The sequence below is a fragment of the Pipistrellus kuhlii genome, unplaced genomic scaffold (genome assembly GCF_014108245.1).
Source record: "Pipistrellus kuhlii isolate mPipKuh1 unplaced genomic scaffold, mPipKuh1.p scaffold_m20_p_1, whole genome shotgun sequence".
NCBI classification, from domain to species: domain Eukaryota; kingdom Metazoa; phylum Chordata; class Mammalia; order Chiroptera; family Vespertilionidae; genus Pipistrellus; species Pipistrellus kuhlii.
In genome coordinates this window covers 111408127-111429681 of record NW_023425404.1, presented here as the reverse complement: position 1 = coordinate 111429681, position 21555 = coordinate 111408127, and the positions used below count along the sequence as shown (strand labels likewise).

At 37.0% G+C, this 21555-nt stretch overlaps 1 protein-coding gene across 1 annotated transcript in view; it reads left to right on the top strand.

Annotated features, from left to right (window-relative positions):
- The window catches only part of DNAJC1 (DnaJ heat shock protein family (Hsp40) member C1), a 213886-nt gene that overhangs the window by 46318 nt on the left and 146013 nt on the right, over positions 1-21555 (top strand). Inside the window, exons 2-3 of the mRNA XM_036459795.2 lie at positions 20875-20976; positions 21463-21509. Coding sequence (XP_036315688.1) covers positions 20875-20976; positions 21463-21509 — 149 coding nt within the window. The remainder of the gene's footprint in view (positions 1-20874; positions 20977-21462; positions 21510-21555) is intronic.

Here is a 21555-nt window from a genome sequence, read left to right as displayed (position 1 = left end):
ACTGTTGCAATGTCCTACAAAATTCATTAATCTTAAGTAATTTTTTGTTTCTCTCTGCTCTCCCTGGCAGTGAAGTAATTAATAAACTGACCTTATATTAAAGTATTATTCAACTAATTAAAAACTTAATTCAAAGTATTTTTATATACCTAACAAATATAAAAATATTATCTAGGGGGGGGAATCAGATTTACAATGGATAGTGCTGCTGTTTTTTAGAAACTGTTGGAAAATTTATTTTCTCTATAATTTTAGTAACATAATAAATGGCATAGAAAAAACACTTTCTTGTACTAAGAAAGACTTGGGTGAGTGGTATAGAGAACATCAATTTCTTTTTCTGTCTTTCATTGCTTTCTTCCTTTTTTTTAAGTTCAGTTTTAGTTTTTTACCACTTGATGGCAGTGATGGAGCTGGAGCTATCCAAGAAGGTTAGGGGAAGAACTCATTATGAATAACAAAAGGGTAGATACAAAAGAAATCTCTGACATTTTAATATTATTCATAATTCTCGTAACTATTACTTTATTGCAAGTGACAGTTATAGGGGGAAAGCCTCTAGATGGAGCTTCAGTACTTTCTAAGGGAGAATATTTGCTATATCTTTCCAAATATGTGCTTTATATTGTGTTTCATAGTATATTGATTTTTAAAAAAATATTTAAGGACGAATTTATATCAGTTGTAATTAGGGAGATGAATTCACCAAGTCCATCAGTAATTTGAGAAATGGTTATTAGTATCTTAAATTTCTATTTAATTGTCAACATTTATTGAAAGTATGTTAAAAGTGTTAGCCAAATGGTCCTAACTACAATTAGAATAAGCTTGCATATCTAACAGGTTAGTAAAAAAACAGTTTATTAATAGGAAATCGTGTGCTTAAAAATCAATATTGTACCATAATTAAACGTGACTATTTTGTTAATTGTTATGCCTGTTATCATTTAATATTTATGTTCTTCAGAAAACAAATATTTTTCCAATTCCCCAATTTAAAAAAAATTTAAATTAAATTAATCAACATTTATGAAATTTTATGCCAAATATTCTCTTAAAGAATATGCATGTTCTTTAGTAAATATTTTTACTCTCATCAAAAATGTTTTCCTTTTATAGTCAAATAGAGTGTATTATTACACTATATCAAAGTGAGGTTGTTATTTTCATTAGAAAAAAGTGGATGTTAATGTTTTCAATATACAGTTGACCTTAATTTTCTACTTCTTTTAGAATAACAAGAAAACTCAAAACAAGAAGTAAGTTTTCTTACCTTCTACTAGTATACCATTACCTGAACAGTGATGTCTTATAAATTATTTTACTAAGTATGTGCTATTGGTTTATAATTGGTATTTTTGGCACTCAAAATGTTAGAGGGAAACCATCAGTAGTATTTGGTTTGATATTGACGTAAATTTATGTTGAAAGAGAATGTCTAACTGGAGAATCATATAAGAAGCATGAAAAATGATTTGTGGTGATTTTACTTTTTTTTAGTTTCTTGAATAAAATTCTTTTTCTCTATTGAGACATAAAGCTTCCTGAAACAGAGTAGTTGCCACTAACTTTTTACTATTACGTTTAATTATAGTGTTAGTTAACAGTTTATTTTTGGCTAATCAAATTCATTTCAGGTTGTATAAGTGAGCTAAATTTGCAACATAATTTGATTGTTAATAACCTCTGTAGTAACAATCTCCAAGAAAGCCATGTCTTGCTTTATTTGTTTTTTACTTTACTAAGTTTTAGGACTCTGGTTTAAAGGGAACATATTTCAGCAACATTTCATAATTTTTCAAGTGTCTCCTTTTATTACTAAAACCTAAGCCAAATAATTGCATTAAATTCGCTTTCAATTTTGTAATGAAATGGATTTGAAAAGATATGGTCTGTTTCTCCAGGATAAGCAATTTGCAAATCAAAACTTTATGTTTTTACGAATGTCTGTAAATGATAACCTTATAATATTAGTTACTATTTAAATAAATTTCTTTAAGATAATTATAGTTAAGTTTCAGCTCCAATTGTAACTTAAGGAAACTTCTCTTGACAAAGGAAAACTGAACCGTTCTCCATTTCTCAGAAGCATTTGCCCTGTGAAGAAATAGGTTATATATCAAGTTAATTTTACATGTTAAAACTTTTTTTTAGGGATAAAGAATAAAGTATACAGTTGTTATTAACTACATACAAACAAATCTAAAACTGGCGTAAATTTGATGGAGGAAAATTTCCTCTATCTTACTTGAGGTTGCTCAGTTGCATTTTCTGCTTTTTATTCAGTTGGTGATTGGTAGTATCTTGAATATTTAAAATTCATTTAGATTGCTTTTACAGGTATTAGCACCAAAATCTGCAATAAAGCATTTCTGTTGGCTTAACACTAACTGCTTTATTTAGTGTATTATACTCACTTGCAGCATTAGTACTATAAACTTCATTAACAGTAAAATATTATCAATAAGACAAAAATAATCAGAAAAAGACAATAAAGTTTTTTCTTTTTGGAAGCTAGTTTTTAAAAATAAATTTTCCTGAAATATAGTCTACTTAACAGATTTTTATTAAACCATATGTTGAAAATAAAATAAGCACAAGGAAATATGTAGCATTTATTATAGTGCTTAATAAAAACTTTTTAATTTGTCAAAATATTTTATGAATATACAAGAAAAAGCACTGGCACTGCTCCTGCTAGTAACACAGACGCTGAACAATACAGATTACGTCTGTCAATTATGTCTGTTAATCCCCTTATATGTGTTTGTTGTATTTCCACTTGTGTTCAAGTTTTTGGTTGTTGTTTTTTAATATATTTTTATTGATTTTAGAAAGGAAGAAGAAGGGGAGAGAGAGAAACATCAGTGTTGAAAGAGAATCATTGATCTGCTGCATGTCTCACACTGGGGATCGAGCCCTCAACCTAAGCATGTGCTCTGGCTGGGAATCAGACTGTGACTTTCTGGTTCACAGGTTTGGCACTCAGTCACTGAGCCACACTGGCCAGGCTCATGTTCAAGTTTTGATTTTATATTAATATTGGATAGCTTTCATTACTATCTAAAATATGATTATATAATAGCTAGAAAAACAAATTGGTTCTCTAGTTATTTAAACCTTTCATTTATTACAGCATTAAAGAATTCATTTTATTTTACCTTTAAAAAGAAACCTTACATAATAATAAACAAACATGTAAACTGACTATACCTCTGCTACGCCCACAGCCAATCAGAGTGCATATGCAAATTATGTCTGTTAAGGCCAAAGATGGCGGCCATCCAGCTGCTCTAGACACTGAGTGGCCAGCTGGGGCAGGACACTTGCTATGAGAGGGAGGGGGAGGCTGAAGGGATCTACAGGATCAGAGTGCCACAGCGAAGGTAAGACTACAGACTCTGGAGTCTGCAGCGAAGATGAAGAAGGTGGACTCTGGCCAGAGCAAAGGCCTGGGTCCCTGGTGCTGGAGGAAAAATGGTGCTAGAAGCCAAGGGAAGGAAGGCCTATTGCACAAATCTCTTCCTGCAATGGGCCTCTAGTTATTGAGCATCTGCCCCCTGTTGGTCAGTGTGTGTCATAGCGACTGGTTGTTCTGTTAGGGTCAATTTGCATATCACTCTTTTATATAGGATTATATAGGATGTCTGTAATATATATTTTATGACACATTGAGGAAGAAATAATTATTGAGTTATTAGTAAGAAATAATGGCATTGTAAACATTCGGAAATATATAGAAAATTTTCAACAGTTCTATTCATCTGTGCTATAAATATCAGTTAGATACTTTATTTTTTTTTAATCAATCTTTATTGTTCATATTATTACAAAGGTTCCTCATTTCTTCCCCCCTACACCAGGTTCCCACCCCACCCTCGGCCCCCTCCCCGTCCCCCATTGTTCTCATCCATAGGTGCACAGTTTATGTTCAGTCTCTTCCTCCCTCCCTTTCCCCGATGGTAAATCCCTTTTCAGATAGTAAAACAGTTACTTAGCATTTTCTCATATCAATAATACCTCCACATGCCCAATGATACACTTCACACAAAAGACATTTCCAAATAGGTCAACCAGCCTCATCCAGGCCCCACCCAAGGCACTCACAGATCAACACCCCAGCACTATACTAACTCAACACATCCAGATCTAAGCCTTCATCACTTGATTCAGCAGACCCTCAAGTTCCCACAAAAGTTTCCAGCCATGTCTGAGAGGCAACCGTGGGGCAGGGGCAGGCGAGGAGCGAGGTGTTCCGGGCCTGGCTACTCCAGGCCTGGCCTCTGTTGCTCTGGTTCATTCCACAACCAGCTGCTCCGGGTCTGGTCACTGCCGCTCCCGTCCTAGTTGCTCTGGACTTGGCTGCTGCTGCTCCGGGTCTAGGTGTTCCTGGACTGGCCACCCTGGATTGGCCACCTCCGCCTCAGGCCTGGCTGCCACTGCCCCAGGTCTTGCTGCTCCAGTGCTGGCTGTTGATGCTCTGGTTCTGGCTGCTGTTGCTCTGGGGCCTGGCTGTTGCTGCTCCAGGCCCGGCTGCCACTGCCTTGTGCCTGGCCACTCTAGGCCTGGCCGCTGCTGTTCCAACATTCTGTCCTTTTTTTTTTTTTTAAACGCATTTATGTTGCAATGTTGGCTGGTGAGTTGAGTTCTGACTTAGTCTTTGATTTTTCAAGATCTTCTTTGTATTCTTTAAGTAATTTTACTATCTTTTGCTCTCACTTGATTTCTTCACATTGAGAACTTCTTTGGTTTCTTCCTCCTTGTCCTGGGAGCTCAGCAGGTTGGCCTGTGGCACCCCTTTGTTCTCCGGGGGCTCCTGCGCTGCTTCAGCCTGTTGCCGGGGTCAGTGCCGCCCAAGAAGCAGCCCCCGGCCTTGGCTCCGTTGCCCGCGCTCAGCAGTCGAAGGCTCAGGGGCACCCCCCCCCCCTGGGGGCCCCGTCACCCTGCTCCTTGCTAGTGCCCGGCTGGCCGGTTTCCGGCAGGGGCTCCTGCTCCTCCTCGCGTTCCTCCAGTCTGGAGCTTTTTTTTCTCCTTCCCGCTAGGGGAGTCTAGGATCAGAGTCAACAGACTGTCCTCTGCGCGCAGTGTGCGCGACTCCGGGGGCTCTGCTTTTCGCTGCTCCCCTGGGATTCCGCCTCACAGCCCCGTCTCCCCCTGCCTGAGCCTGGGTCCCCAGGGTCTGGCCTAGGACTGGGGTTCAGAGCAGTCGAAACTGGGGCCCAACACGGCCGAGGCTCCTGTTTCCTTCCCTCCAGGGCAACCCCGCATCAGAGTCAACATTCCTTCCCTTGCAAGCAATGTGTGCGACTCCGGGGGCTCGGCCTTTCGCCGCTCTCCCAGGACTCCACCTCACAGCCCCGTCTCCCTCTGCTTGAGCTTGGGTCCCCAGGGATTGGCCTATAACTGGGGTTCAGAGCAGTCCAGACTGAGGCTCAGCGCCGCCAGAGGCTTTGTTTCTTCTGGCTAGGGTAATTCAGCATCAGAGTCAACATTCAGTCCTCTGCGAGCAATGTGTTCGCAACTCCAGGGGCCCTGTTTTTCACTGCTCCCCTGGGATTCCGCCTCACAGCCCCGTCTCCCCCGCCGGAGCCTGGGTCCCCAGGGTCTGGCCCATAACTAAGGCTCAGCGCTGCCGGTTTGGGGGTTCAGCCCAGGCTGGGGGTTTTATTTCCTTCCTGCTAGGGAACGCCAGGCAGCACCCAGCCCTCTCCTCCTCTCCGGCTGCGACCTCTCTGCGCGCGCGAGCATGCGGGCGCGCAGCATGTCTCTGTACCTTAGGCTTTTTTTCAGCTCCTCTGATTTCCCTTCTGGTTTTCTCTTTCCTTCTTGTTGTAGAATTTTCAGTCAGTCGACTACCCGTAGCTCTGGGCAATGTCCACTCTACATTTTAGTTGTATTACATTGAAATTGTTGTGTGCTGCTGCGGTTAGATGTCTACCCGAGCAGCCATCTTGGATCCTTTCTCTGATACTTTATTTTTTAAAAATAATTTAATATTTTAAAGAAAACTCTTGACTTAATCTTCTTGATAACATTAATTAAATGTAGCATAAAAGTGTAATTAATAGTTAAGTAAATTCATGTAGCTGAGGATGACCTGTGAACAGAAAACTTTAATAGATACAATTTCATATTTGTATAATTTGTATATATTATGAAAATACATGTATATGAATTAAATCCATGATTTCAGATTATTTTAACCTATATTTTATGATTTATGTTTTCATCCCAGATCTGATATATGTTAGTTTAGTAAAAAATTGAAGTTGAAAGTTTTAAGTATTATTTATTCATCTTAGATTTTGTTAGGTATGTAGAATGGACATCTTTTATATATATTTAAAGAATCCAATGAAGTAACTTTTAGGGTTATTTCATAAAGTTATTTTCTTATAGACTAGCATAAACACTACATTTAAAAATAAATGTTTTATCCTAATGGGTATGATTTTTTTATATGAAACGCCATAACAACCCTTTAAAAATAACAAAAATCTTAATATATCAGGGTTTATCTATAAATTAAAACTACACTTAAGTAATCAGTTGTAAGTATTTGAATACTTCATAACTACATATAAAATGATAAGCTTCCCAAATATGAATTTAAACACACAGTGAAACTTAAGTTAGCTAGTAAATGTAAGAATTTGTCTATAAATTTTGACCCTAAGTTTTTGTTCATGGGCTCAAGAGTTGTGAAATGGGAGGGACATCTAAATTTAGATATCCTTTCATTAATGTAGACCTCTTAGCCCATTTCTTACTTTAATTAATGTGTACTATTTAGAAAGTTCACAAAGTGTACTCTTTTGCATTTAAAGTAGTCTTGGGTTCAAAGACTTCAGAAGGGAGAGGATTAAGGCACCTTTCTCATCCAAACTCCTGAGTTCTCTATCACAGGTATTTTTTGAGTGTACTAGTTCTCTTTCTGATTTATTATGTGCAGACAGTTATTACATCTACACTTCTGATTATTTTTAGTTTTTTGAAGGAGAGTGTTTTGTTATTAATGTAAGTTCCTAATATAATTATTCAAAGAAATGGGATATAATAAAAAATAGTAATACTAACCAGTCCTGTTTTCTTACCAACTAACTTTTATAGTCTTTAATGTTCAAGTCTGTAACTATGAACACTTGAAGTTCTGCATATTTACTACTTTTCAAAAATGTCAGAAACCATTGCACAAAATAATTTTAGGAACAAAGTGGCAAAATATTGAATATAAGAAGCACTTAGATGTAATATCACAATGATATTTAAATCAGTATAGATGGAATTAATGTGGAAAATTCTAATTCCAGGCAAATTGTATTTGATGATGTATAGTGTACATTAGGAATAAAAGTTCAAAAGAAGCTTAGGACAAGTTAAGAATACTTCTTTAAAATACCACTTATCTCAGTTTTAATCTCCACTCCCTCCCCATTGGAGATTTTTTTAGGAAAGCGATGTTACTAAAGCACAGTTTAGAATAGCTCAAAGACATTGTATCTGTCTTAATGTGAGGTCAGATTCTACCATATATATATATATATTATACTAGAGGCCTGCTGCACGGATTTGTGCACTGGTGGTGACCCTCAGCCTGACCTGTGCCCTCTTGCAATCTGAGGCTCCTCAGGAGATGTCAGAGGCCCAGTACACAGATTTGGCCTGATCCCCACAGGCCAGGCCAAGGGACTCCAGTGCACGAATCCCCTTCCCCCTACCTCCTTCCCTCTGAGAGTCATCAGTCTATTCCATGTTTCCATGCCTGTATGTTGAATGGCTTCCTCCTGGTGGTCAGTGCACATCATAGCTACTGATCAAACAGTGGAATGGTCAGTCACTTAGGCATGCATATATATATATATATATATATGTGTGTGTGTGTGTGTGTGCGTGTGTGTGTGTGTGTGTGTGTGTGTGTATACATTATATATTCTATATAATAAAAGCCTGATATACTAAGTGTTCCATCATCCTTTCAACTAATCAAAGCGTAATATGCTAAGGCCACTCAACCACTCGCTATGATATACACTGACCACCATGGGGTAGATGCTCCAACCAGTAAGTTTGCTTGCTTCTGGGGTCCAGCTGATCGGGACTGAGGAAGCAAGAAGGTCCAGACATGCCCTGGAGCCCTCCCGCGATCCTCCAGTTCTCCAGCTGGCCAACCTTCCGCATCCCTCCCTGGCCCCTATTGTGCATCGGTGAGTCCCTTGGTCTGGCCTGTGCCCTTTCGCAATCTGGGACCCCTCAGGGAATGTTAGAGAGCTAGTTTCGGGCCCCATGGTGGAACAACAAGTCACTATGGTGGAACCAACAGTCACATTGAACGACCAGATGCTCAATGCAGGAGCTGCCCCCTGGTGGTCAGTGCCCTCTCACAGGGGGAGTGCCACTCCGTCAGAAGCCAGGCTCATGACTGATGAATGCAGCAGTGGTGGTGGGAGCCTCTCCCGCCTACCTGGAAGCGCTAAGGACCCCTCAGGGGATGTCCAACGGCTTAGGCTGTTCCCCTGCAGTCGAACATCCCCTGAGGGCTCCCAGACTGGGAGAGGGTGCAGGCTGGGCTGAGGGAGCCCCCTTTCGCCCCCCTCCCCTCAAATGCACAAATTGCACCAGGCCTCTAATATGTGTGTGTGTGTGTGTGTGTGTGTGTGTGTGTGTGTGTGTGTCTGCAGCCTAAGTTTATGCCCTGACCAGGAATTAGCCACAACCTTTTGGTGTGTGGGACCACACTTCAACCAATTGAGCCATCCAGCAAAGATCATATACTGACTCAAATTGTTCATTTCAGTACCCTGTTTCCTATCTTGTTCTCCCCTCATAGGAACCATCATTACTAAATTCTTCAATCTTATAGACACTCCTAGCATCCAGTTGATTTTTACCTTACTTCCCAGGTTATAACAGATTCCCAATTAAAGTCTTCTCTTTCTACCACTGAGGCACTTCCTCCTTGTCTTTCACAATCATTTTCTATCAATACTTTAACTATTGCCATAATTTCTCCAACCCATTCTGGCTATGTACTAATTCTTTGAAACATAGATGACATAGAATTTAATAACCTATATTTTCCCTGTTCCTTTTGTGATCTTTGCAAAGATGGGCTTATAAATTATTATATAATTTGATGAAAATTTGGTCAAATGTGACAAATGATAAAGCAAAATTTTTCAGATATAAGAACTATCAAACACTTCCTAGAGCAATAATGATCATGAAATACTCTATAAGCAGCTATTACATAGTAAAATCCTTCTGAGGAAATGAGTCTTCTAAAATTCTTAGCTTCAGGAGATGCTAAAATGCATTGAAAAGATATGCAGTGTCATAGTATATACTCAGATATTGATTTTCTTTTATTAATTGCTGATTTGCTTCTTAAAATCACAGAAATTAGGGATACTCTACTACAGGGAAGTGAAATTATTGCAAATCTTCTCTCTGGTTACAGTCCTAAAACTAATCACACAGCAAATAATAATAAAACATACAATTTTATCTTTTGGATTGGTGGCTTGAATTAAGTAAGATATTAGGAATGTTTGGGCTGTTGGCAAATTATGGAAGAAGATTGAAGGGAAAATATATATATAATTGAGACTTACTGTTAGAGTTTTAGCTTAGATTACTGAGTAGATAGTGGTACCATTTACCTAGAAGGAAAGACTAAGGATCAAATTTGGGAAAGAATTGGGTGAGAACATACATTGAAAGAATTGGTTTCTGTTTACATTTCGTCCTATGAATAATTTAGAAACTCACCCTGACAATCCTGGAAAATACAGGAAAACTGTAGATGAGTATTACTTATCTATTTATATGGAGATAAAGATTTCACCCCAAAAAAGTGAGTTAATTTCAGAGGTAAAGAAAAGCATCCAATATCATTCCATTGAACTTTCTGATTTGCACTTTTATTTTGCAAATTGTCATTTTTTAAAATGCTAAAAGAATTTTTTTGTTAAAATTGGAGGATACTATGAGAAAACAAACCTTCTATTTGGTAAATACAGTGGATTGATTTTAATTCTTATTTCTTCCTTCCAGTGTGCTTTACTGCATGTACATAGTGTAGAAAAGCTAATGATTATGTTTAGTGGACTCGTACTACAGAAAATGTTCAGGATATAATATATCTTTGACCACTTTTTGTAGATGGAAATTAGGTGGAGGCTGCTTTTTCTCTTTTTTTAGCTATCCATTCATTCATTTAGTTAGTTATATTATTACTATTTTTTAAGTCATTCATTCTTTTGTTCATTAACCTAGGCATCTTCTTTGGTATTTTTTCAATTTATTTCAGAGAGAGGAAGGGAGAGGGAGAGAGAGATAGAAATATAAATGATGAGAGAGAGTCATTGATCCGCCACCTCCTGCATGCCCACTAGTGGGGATTGAGACTGCAATCCAGACATATGCCCTGACCAGTAATTGAACTGTGACCTCTTGGTTCATGGGTTGATGCTCAACCACTGAACCACACTGGCCGGTAGAAACATACCAGTGGGAAATTGGACTGAACCATTTAACAATAACAGTTAACTGTCATCAATGAGGTAGAGCTGTGGGCCTTGGGACTATCGTCTGAGCTGCAATTCAAGGGCACCATTCCTGTCTTTATAAAACTGCCAAGGACAGGGCAGGAATGACAGTAGAAAAGGCCCTATAAGGGGGACTAGCTCTGGAATTCAAGACCAATATGTCTATGAAAGGGAATAAATGCAAATTTGCATTACAGTAACATCTCAGTATACTGGGCTAATTCAGGGAAATGGGTGTCCATTAAAGTCAAAAGTCACTGTTTAATAAAGTAGGTTTTCTTTATGCCTAGAAATTGAGTTTATTTCCTTTATCTGTTTTTACTCATGTAGACACATTTGTGTAATTAAAATTAAGTATGTATGAAGGTTAGTTTCACAAAGTTTTCTACATATATTTCAGTAATTTTAAATTTATACTGAATAGGCCTAGTAAATGTGTGCATTCACCCATCATCAGGAGTAAACAAATACACACAGCTAGTGTGTGGCTTAGCACATGTTAGAACCTTGGGCCAGCTGGAGTTAGAACTGCTGTAGAAGGTCAGGCCATGGACAGCAGACCCATTACCATGTGTGATGCAGTGTGATCACTTGCTAATCATTCGCCAAACATTGTTTACAAGTGGTGACTCTGGGATTTAAATATGTACACTAGAATTGTAGCTATGTAATATTTATTTACATTGGAGAAATTACTACAGTTTTTTTCCCCCGCAACATATGTCCTATTCACTAAAATTTATTAAAAATAACAGTGAATTAATAACAAAAATAACTTGTTAATTTAATTTTAAGCAAATCTTAAGAGCATTTAAAAATTAACAGGGTGTTTTCACATATAACATTCAATCTGGAAATTTTGTCTGTTAAATCTGAAATCCATTAAATTGAGGTCTACAAAACTAAAAATTTACTGTAGGTGGATGAGATTTTAAATGTTTCCTGTGTCATATATAGAACCTGTCTGGGCTCAGCTTTCAGATGAGATCATTTGGCTCTGCTATTGAAAAATGCAGTAGACAGAGGCAGAGGAAGGTAAAGTGGTTATGTGACCACATATACCAGAGTGGTCCCAGCTATATATATATATATATATATATATATATCCCTAATATGCAAATAGACTGAACAGTTGAACAACGGGTTACTATGACATGTGCTAACCACCAGGGGGTGCTTGGAACATGGTGGGCATCAGCCGCTGTGGGATGGTAGAGCAGGTGAGCGGGGGTGCCAGACCAAGGTGGGGCACTAGTTGCTGTCATCAGGGCAAGCCTCTGGTGATTACTGAAAATTCTTCCTCCTGCGTGTCGTGGTACCACCTGGTGCTTGCACCTGCTGCCGGTGCTGGAGCTCCCGTTCACACCCACTGCTGGCACCTGGCACCAGTCCCGATCGCTTGGCAAAATCAGCAGATGCGAGCATGGCTGCTGGCTCCAATTCACCCTGAGGGCTTCTCCACCACCACCACCACCCCCTGCTCCTGAGGGGCGATCAGGGCAGCAGCTACTGCTCACCCCCGTTGCTGGCGCCAGTCCCAATCACTCCACACCGTCAGCATGTGAGAGCAGCAGTGGGAGTGGGGCTGTTGGCAGACGGGGGACGGGGGACCTGGGCCGCAGTGGGAGGGGCTGGGCAAGGGCATTGAGGATGGGCGGAGATCCACTCCTGTGCCCACTGCAGCCTCGCAGCCCACAGTTTCTTTCAAGGTATGCGAATTTTTGCACTGGGCCCCCAATCTATTATAATCTATACTAATAAAAGCCTAGGTGGTCTTTGCGCCCTCACATGCAACGTCATCACAAGATGGCCGCCTACACTGTGGCAGGGCATGGCGGCCTCTCCTCACTGAGGCCTGGAGGTCCTGCAGCTCCGCTTGGCGAGGAGAAGGCTGGTCCCAGTGTCTCCACCACCTTGCGTGGAGGAGGCGGATCCTGGCAGAGGAGGCAGGATGCGGCAGGGGAGGACAATTGTGGGCAATCAGACTGGCAGGGGAGGGCAGTTGTGGGTGATCAGGTCCGTAGGGGAGGGCAGTTGGAGGCGATGGGGCCAGCAGGGGAGGGCAGTTGGGGGTGATCAGGCCGGCAGGGGAGCAGTTAGGCATCAATTAGGCCAGCAAAGGAGTGGTTGGGGGCAATCAGGTGGGCAGGCAGAAGTGGTTAGGGGCAGTTAGGCAGTTAAGCAGTTAGGAGCCAGTGGTCCCAGATTGTAAAAGGGATGTCTGACTGCCAGTATCGAAATTGGTAGTCAGACATCCCCAGAGGGGTCCCAGATTGGAGAAGGTGCAGGCCAGGCTGAGGGACACCCCTCCTATGCATGAATTTTGTGCACTAGGACTCTAGTAAAAGCATAATATGTCATTAGACTGGATGTCCTTCCTTCTGGACAAAGCCACAGTGGAGGGGTGGAGGGGGGGGGGCGGCTATGGCAGAGGCCCCCAGCCCCGGCAGTGGCCACGGGTGGGGGCTGGGGCCAAGGCCCTTGCACAAATTTTGTGCATCGGGCCTTCAATAAGGCATAATGGAGCTGTAAATTCCTTTCACCTAGGGATGATATAGCTGTCTTAATGTCATAGTGCATTCCATTACTCAACGTGTTTGTGGTGATGTTGATATAAACCTATTGGGCTACCAGTTGTATAAAAGCAGAGCACATAATTATTTGCAGTACATCACACTTGATAATGATTATAAATAACTATGTTACAGGTTTATGTATTTACTATTTGTTATTTTAGAGTGTACTCTTCTACTTAAAACTGTGTATCATGTTATGCCAGCATAACAATCTCATCTCAATTATTTGCTCTTGTGCTTGATTTAATTTCATGTTATTTTGTACAGTAACATGCTGCACAGGCTTGTAGCCTAGGAGCAGTAATAGGTTATAACTAACAGCCTGGGTTTGTAGTAGGGCTACATCATCTAGGTTTCTGTAAGTATATCCTATGATGTTTACACAACAAAATTGCATAACAACAAAGTTCTCAGAATGTATTCCTGTTATTAAGTGGCATGTGATTGTATTAACTCTAATATCTAATACTTGTTCTGTGATGCTTTTTAATTATCTATGTATAGGATCATGTCATCTATGAATAGAATTAGTATTAATTCTTTTGTTCCAATTTGGTTTCCTTTTATTACTTTTTCTTGACTAATTGCTTAGGTTAGAACTTCCAGTATAAGGTATCATAAGCAGATATTCTTCTTACTATTTATTTAAGGGAAAGCTTTTAAACTTTTACCATTTAGTATGAGGTTAGCTATAGGTATTTCATAGATATACTTCATCAACTTAAGAAAGTTCCCTTCTAGTCTTAGTTTGTTTAGTGTTTTGCTATCAAACAATAGTGGATTTTATCATTCTTTCCTGCATTAATTGAAATGGTTATGTGTATTTTCTTTTAATCAATATGGTGTATTATTTTCATTGATTTTCATACACTGTAACACCCTTATATTCATGGGATAAATCTATTTCACTTGGTCATGGTCTATAATCCTTTTTTTTTTTTTTATGTTGCTGTATTTGGTTTACTAGAAGTTTGTAGAGGAATTTTGCATCTGTATTCATAAGAGATATTTGTCAATAGTTTTCTTTTTGTGTGGTGTTTGTCTGCCTTTGATATCAAAGTCTCATAGGATAAGTTAGAAAGCATTTCTTCCTCCTGTATTTTTGGAAGATTTTGAAGAGGACTGTGATTTCTTTAAATGTTTCATATAATTCAGTAGGAAATAATCTGGTTTTAATGGTTGGGCTTTTCTTTGTTAGGCATTGGTGGCTGGGTGCTTTTCCTGTAGTTCTTGTGTGTGTTTTTAATTGATCAGTCACTTCACTTGTTATAGTTCTATTCAGTTTTTCTATTTCTTCATGAGTCAGTTTTTGTGTTTCCAGGAATTTGTCTATTTTATCTGGCTTTTCTAATTGTTTAGCATACAGTTAATTGCTTTTATTTCTGTAATAGTGTTAATAATGTCCCCACTCGCACTCCTGAGTTTATTAATTTGACTCCTTTCTCTCACTGTAATGTAGTTTTGTCAATTTCATTGACATTTTCAGAGAACCAATTTTTAGCTTTGTGGTTTCTCTGTTGTTTTTCTGTTCTCTATTTAATTTATCTTTGCTCCAGTCTTTTTTCTTTTCGTTCTCCTACTTGCTGTGAGTTTAGTTTGCTATTATTTTTCTAGTCCACTAAGGCAAAATATTAGGTTGAGATTTGTGTGTGTGTGTGTGTGTGTGTGTGTGTGTGTGTGATTTATATCTGTAAAATTCCTTTTGAGCTCTGCTTTTTAAACAAAAAAAATTTTTTTTTTAATTTCAGAGAGGAAGGGAGAATGAGAGAGAATGAGATAGAAACATCAATGATGAAAAAGAATCATTGATCAGCTGCATCCTGCATGCCCCCTACTGGGGATTGAGCCCATTACCCAGGCATGTGCCCTGACTGAGAATGGAACCATGACCTCCTGGTTCACAGGTCAGTGCTCAGCCATTGAGCCCTACTGGCTGGGCTATTATATCTTCTAGATGGATTGACTTTGTCATTATATGTTTTTGTCTCTTAACAATTGTTTTAAAGTATATTATGCTTTTATATTATGTTAATATAGACATCCCACTCTTTTGGCTACTGTTTGCATTTAATATTTTTTCCATCCATTCATTTTCTATCTCTTTGGTTCTAAAATTTGTCTCTTGTAGATACCATGTTGTTGAATCATGTTTGTTTATAATCCATTCTAGTAATCTCTGCCTTTTAATTGCAGAGTTTAATCCATTTACATTTAAGTAATCACTAATAATATATATTTACTTTTGCCACTTTACTCTGTTTTCTATATGTTTTATATGTTGTATTTTTCAATTCCTTCTTTATTGCTTTCTTTTGTTTCAGATCTTATTTCCTAGTGTATCATCTGATTCACCTTTTATTTATTTTACTATAGACTTTTTTTTAGTGCTTGCCATAGGTATTACGATTAACATCTTAATTTATTAGCAGTCTGATTTAAATTGATAACAATTGAGTTTCTGTCATAAAAATTCCATATTCTAAATAGCCCTGTTCCCCTTCCTTCTATAGTTAATGCAACACATTACATTTGTATACATGGACTTATATAATTATTTTACTTAGGACATGGATTTATAATTACTGTTCTAATAGTTACTGTCTTTTAAATCATGTAGAATAAAAATGGATTACTAAACAAAATTACTTGGATATTAACTTTTATATTTATCTATAAAGTTATTTTTACCTGTGTCCTTTATTTTTTCATGTGAATTTCTGTTACTTTCTAGTTTTACCTTTCAGCCCGGAGGATTTCCTAGACCTAAAGCATTTCTTCCAGAGCAAGTCTACTAGCTGTGAACTCTCAATTTTTGTTTAATTGAAATACCATAATTTCTTTCATTTTTGAGCTATAGTTTTATTGTATATAGAATTCTTGATTAATACATATTTTTAGCACTTTATATATGTCATTCTGGTACCTTCCAGTTTCCATGACTTCTAATGTTAAACTAGCTATTAATATTATAGAGAATCCCTTGTACATTCCGAATTGCTTCTCTTTCAGCTTTCAGGATTTTCTCTATCTTTCAACTATTTAGTTATCATATTCCTAGGTGTGGAGGTCTTTGAATTTATTTTGCTTAGGATTTATTGAGACCCTGAATGTGTACTGTATGTTCATGTCTTTCACTGAAGTTTGGAAATTTTTAGCCATTTTTTACTCAAAATTTTTTTTCTGTTCTCATCTCCCTTCTCCCTCTCGGACACTCCTTATGTTGGTACTCTTGGTGGTAGCCTGCCAAGGCTCTTTTCATTTATTTATATTCTTTTTCATGCTCCTCATACTCGTTATTCTCAATTTATCTTTTTTTAATTTTATAAATTTCTTTCTTCTGCCTGCTTAAATCATTTATTGAGCCTTCTATAGAAAAATTTTTATCTCAGTTATTGTATTTTCCAAGCCAGAATTTCTCTTTGGTTTCTTTTTAAAATTTCTGTCTCTTTATTGCTATTATAAATTTGGTGAAACATTATGCTCATACTTTCTTTAAGTTCTTTATACTTGCTCTTGAGCATATTAAAATACTTTATAATCTTTGTCTAGTAAGTCTATGTTTGAACTTCCTTGGGGGCAATTTCTATTAATTTATTTTTCCCCATATGTGAACCAGATTCTCTTGTTTCCATGCATGTTTTATAATTTTTAATACAAACTGGACATTTTGAATATATAATGTGGTAATTAGATTCTTCCACCACACCAGGGTTTTTGTTTGTTTGTTTGTTTCTTTGGTTGACATTGTTTAGTGACTTTTCTAAACTAAATTAGTCAAGTAGATATTCTTTGCTGTATGTGGGCACTGAAGTCTCCATTTCATTAGCTTAGTGGCCAGCTAATGATTCAGCAGAGATTTCCTTAAAGGTTTAGAAAAACCCATCCACAGTCCTTGCTGGTGGGTTCCTATATGTTGTGATATGCATTTAACCCTTAGCCAGGCAGTTTACAACTCTTAGTTAGCCTAACCATGAGACAGTAGTGGGAATTGTGGGGTTTTTTCAGAAGACCCTAAATACCCTTTCTGAGTATGTACTGCACCTTGGGTATGCACATGGTCTTATGGTTTCTAAGAAATATGAGGGAGCTTTACAAAAGCTTATATTTCTAAAGCATCTACTCCCTAATCTTTTTTCTCAAGCTTTTTGATATTTCTATGGTATATCCCAATTGCTATCCCTTGCCCTGAATGGCACCAGTTTTTGCCAGATTATTTGTTGTTTCTGTGCAGGTACAGGCCCTTGGAGTTTCCTACTCTTCTATTTTAGCTGTTGTCCCATTGTACTGTTACAATTTTGACAAGCATATTCCTTTCACAGTTGTTGTTTTTTAAAGAATGACTATTTGTCTCTTCTTTATAGAGGTCATCCAAATATTAACATAATTCATGTCCAGCTTGCCAAAGAACCTTATCCAATTTAGAAAGAAAATAATTATGGCAATTGAACCCAGTAGATCTTCTGATGTCTACTGTGTCAACGATGGTTAATTCATCCATAACCCTTTCAAAATTATTTCTCTGCAAGCCAGAGAAGCAAAAGATCTGTAGAGGAGATGTATGTTCTAACATTTAGTTCTCTAGTAGAAATATGATGTAAAATGTGTTAGAAAAGCTAGCATATCTGAGTCTTTACTCTTAAAAATGCAATTGACTATATTCACATTGTAATTATGTGGATGTTTTCTGTGTAGTTTATCAAATTAATAAGAATGTTGTTCTTTTACCTTTTTTGAATTTAAAAAATCCCCCACGGTATTTGTTTCTAATATTTGTGAACTCCAGAATTACTTGTTGACTACTTCTTAAAATTAGATGAATTAACCCTGGCCAGTTTGGCTCAGTGAATAGAGTGTTGGCCTGTGGATTGAGGGGGTCCCTGGTTTGATTCTGGTCAGGGGCATGTTCCTTGGTTGCAGGCACATCCCCAGTGGGGGGTGTGCAGGAGGCAGCTAATTGATTTTTCTCTCTCATCAATGTTTCTAACTTTTTATCCCTCTCCCTTCCTCTCTCTAAAAAATCAATAAAATATATATGTATTTTTTAAATAGATGAATTAGTGGGAAACAGTATCAGAAAAAACTCATGAACTTGATATGCCAAGTATACTGCGTATATAGTTATGTACCACATAATGACATTTTGGTCCATGATGAACTGCATATACAACAGCAATCTCATAAGATTTTAATGGAGCTGAAAAATTCCTATTGTCTAGTGTTGTCATAGTTGTCCTAACATCATAGCATAATGCATTACTCACATTTTTATGGTGATGCTGGTATAAACAAACATACTGCTCTGCTGGTGGTATAAAAGTAGAGCACATATAATTTTGTGCTATATGTACTACTTGATAATGATAATAAATGACTATGTTACTGGTTTATGTATTTACTATATATTTTTTTAAAAGAATGTTGTTCTTATTGCCTTTTCAAAGTTGTCACCCTTTGTGAAGTGGCACAGCCCAGATCTACTAACTGATCCCAAAGAGCCAACAGAGCTCTGAATATGATGCAATATTTTCTGGGGTTTAATTCTATTTTCATCTATTTATTAGCATTATGAACTTAAGCAAATTACTTTAACCTCTCTCTGCCTCACCTCACCAGTAAAATGGGCCTGGTAACAACTATCCTAATGTCATAGCGTTGTTAAAAAGGTAAAATAAGTTAATATTCACTAAGTAATTAACTAAAATTAAATACATAAGCTAGTTTGAGGTACTACTTATTTAGAGCGTCTTTGTAAGAAAAATTCCGAGGTTTTTAGTTCTATCTTATTGGTGAAGTGGAGCTTATTGGTAAAATAATGCTATGAGGCAAATTTTTAAGAGGAAAATAGGCAGGCAATATTGGTGTGTAGCTGAGAGGCTCATTCTTTAGGAGATAATGATATCTACAGGTGGGTGCAAAACCAAAGATCATTACACATTACAAGAATGGTCTCCTAATGTAATGACCTGGGCGACTAGGAGGATGGGCCAACGTAGTGGGAGATGAAGCTAAATTATTGGAAAAGACAGTGATGAAGGCACTTGGGAGTTATCAAAAGGTTTAAAATAGAGCCATCTAGGCACACTTCCATTTAAGATACACATTGTGGAAAACAAAGTTTGGAGGATTGCGTTCAGCATGGCAAGACTCGGAGAAGGGAAACGCCTTAAGTGGCTATAAGCCATTTTTATTTTTAAGTAAGTCATAGTTGCTCCATAATAAGCATGTTCTGATTTTGTAGCACAAGAAAATATATAAACTCTTACTTTATAAGAAATCTACACTTTAGGAATTTCTCAGTGTGATATAGTCACAACTTAATACCATCTAAAATTAAAGTCCCAAATTATTATTCATTTGACACGACCTCTTTGCTCAACAAAATTTCTGTCACAGATTTTCAGTAAGTATTCATCCTTTTCTACACTATGTCCCCTATTATTTAGGTATAGGGAATACATTAATTCCATTTAACAAATTAGAGTGAAAATTATAACCATATTATCCACAAAACTTACTTGATGCTAATTTTATAGCTCCTCAGCCCTCTAAAAGTCACAGAAATATTCACACCTCAGCTGAACTTTTTAAGTTGATTGATAGCCTCTAGCAATAAATTCCAGAATATTGGTAATGGTTTATAAAGAAAAGCTTAACAGACTAATTGTCTCACTTTGCCTCTTTTCAACTCTCTTTTAACAGCTATTTAGTCCTAGATATACAGATTCTTGTTTTGGTTTGGTTTTTCAGTCATTTGAACTTTTTTAGTAGTTTAAGGAATTAATTGGACAAATATTCAGCTATAAATTGAGATAAAACTTAATAAGCAATTTTATTATTTGTCCCACTCTGAACATGTTAATCATTGGAATAACTTTTAAACTTCATGGAAATAAAATTTTAATCCCAACTTCACAGTGTTCTTTGTTATTTCATTATTATTATTTGTTATTGTATTTTGTAATTGCCATGTAAAGTGTTTACCTGTGCAAGCAGGATTACATAAAATATAATTTTAACATCCACTTAATTCAAAGTATTTTTATTGAACTATCATGATCTTTCAAATATATTTAAACTATATTAGTAATACATAAGTAGTGGGCAAATTTATTTCTGCAAACCAGATTCTAGAAACTTGACACCATTAAAAACACCCTTTAAAGTACTAAAAACAAATGTGTTAAGTACAATATACATAACACATAATTATTTTGGATAAATGCATATTTAACTGCCTTCAAATAGGCATGCTTCTGACATGAATTGAGATTCCATAGGTTGTTTTTTTATGGTAAATTCAATACAAATAACAATGAAGAAACCACATATAGTAGACCTTAAATTCAGAAACTGGCTTTAAGATTCTCAAATAAAGACATTTGAAGGCATACAGATGTATTAATTTTTAATTCGTTTCTTTTTGATAACTTAATTACTGAAAAAGATTTATTGGTTAATTTTAGGAAGGCAAGTGTTTGAAAAGTGTTTTGAATCAACCTGGTGATTGCCAAATACTCTTCTTTAAGTGACTGTGTAGTAATGAAAAGTTAAGATGAGAGCCAAATTAGATTGAATAATTGTTCAGTCATGTGGGACAGGCCAGTTGCATAGCCTGACTGATTGCTCAGATTACATTGCCTGGGGTCCTGCACTTGGTTGGCTGTCTTCTCAGATCTTAACAAGGTTCTGGGAATTTCTTTTTCTGACAAAGTTTGCTTTGTGTGTTTTTCACCTCCCCCCACCACCTCCAGGATGCTTCATCTGCAGACATTAGAAAAGCATATCGTAAGCTTTCATTAACTTTGCATCCAGACAAGAATAAAGATGAAAATGCAGAAACTCAATTTAGACAAGTAAGTGAAATATACTATTACGTTTTGTGACAAATTTATAAAGGTTTATGGTAGAAATAGTAACATATATAGAATAATCTTATTTGGAAATGAGGATGTTGTTTAGAAATATAATGTATGTACATTTATTTAATTTTTATAAAATATGATTTTACCAGTATTTTTTATTTTAGAATCTCTGAATTCTTGGAGTGTCATAATTTTCTTGTCTACATTACAGCTTTTGCTTTTAAAAAGCACATATTAAGATAATTATTACTTTTGCATCTTTCACAAATATTTATTTTGGTATCAAGCATTGGTACTAGTAACCTTTTAAGGTTTTACTAAAAACAAAAAAATGTTACTTCTAATTAAGATCTTACCTATTCATTTTACTTATAAGCACATAGGGTTTTCTGCATGTGCATTATGGCATGTTCACCTTCTTAAGTGATTTCTTATAGTTGAGAGTATTTTTATTTTAAAGTAATGCTTCTCTTTTAGTTGGTGGCCATTTATGAAGTTTTAAAGGATGATGAACGAAGGCAGAGGTGAGTATTCATTTCTGTTTTTGAATTAATATTTTTGATGTCTCAG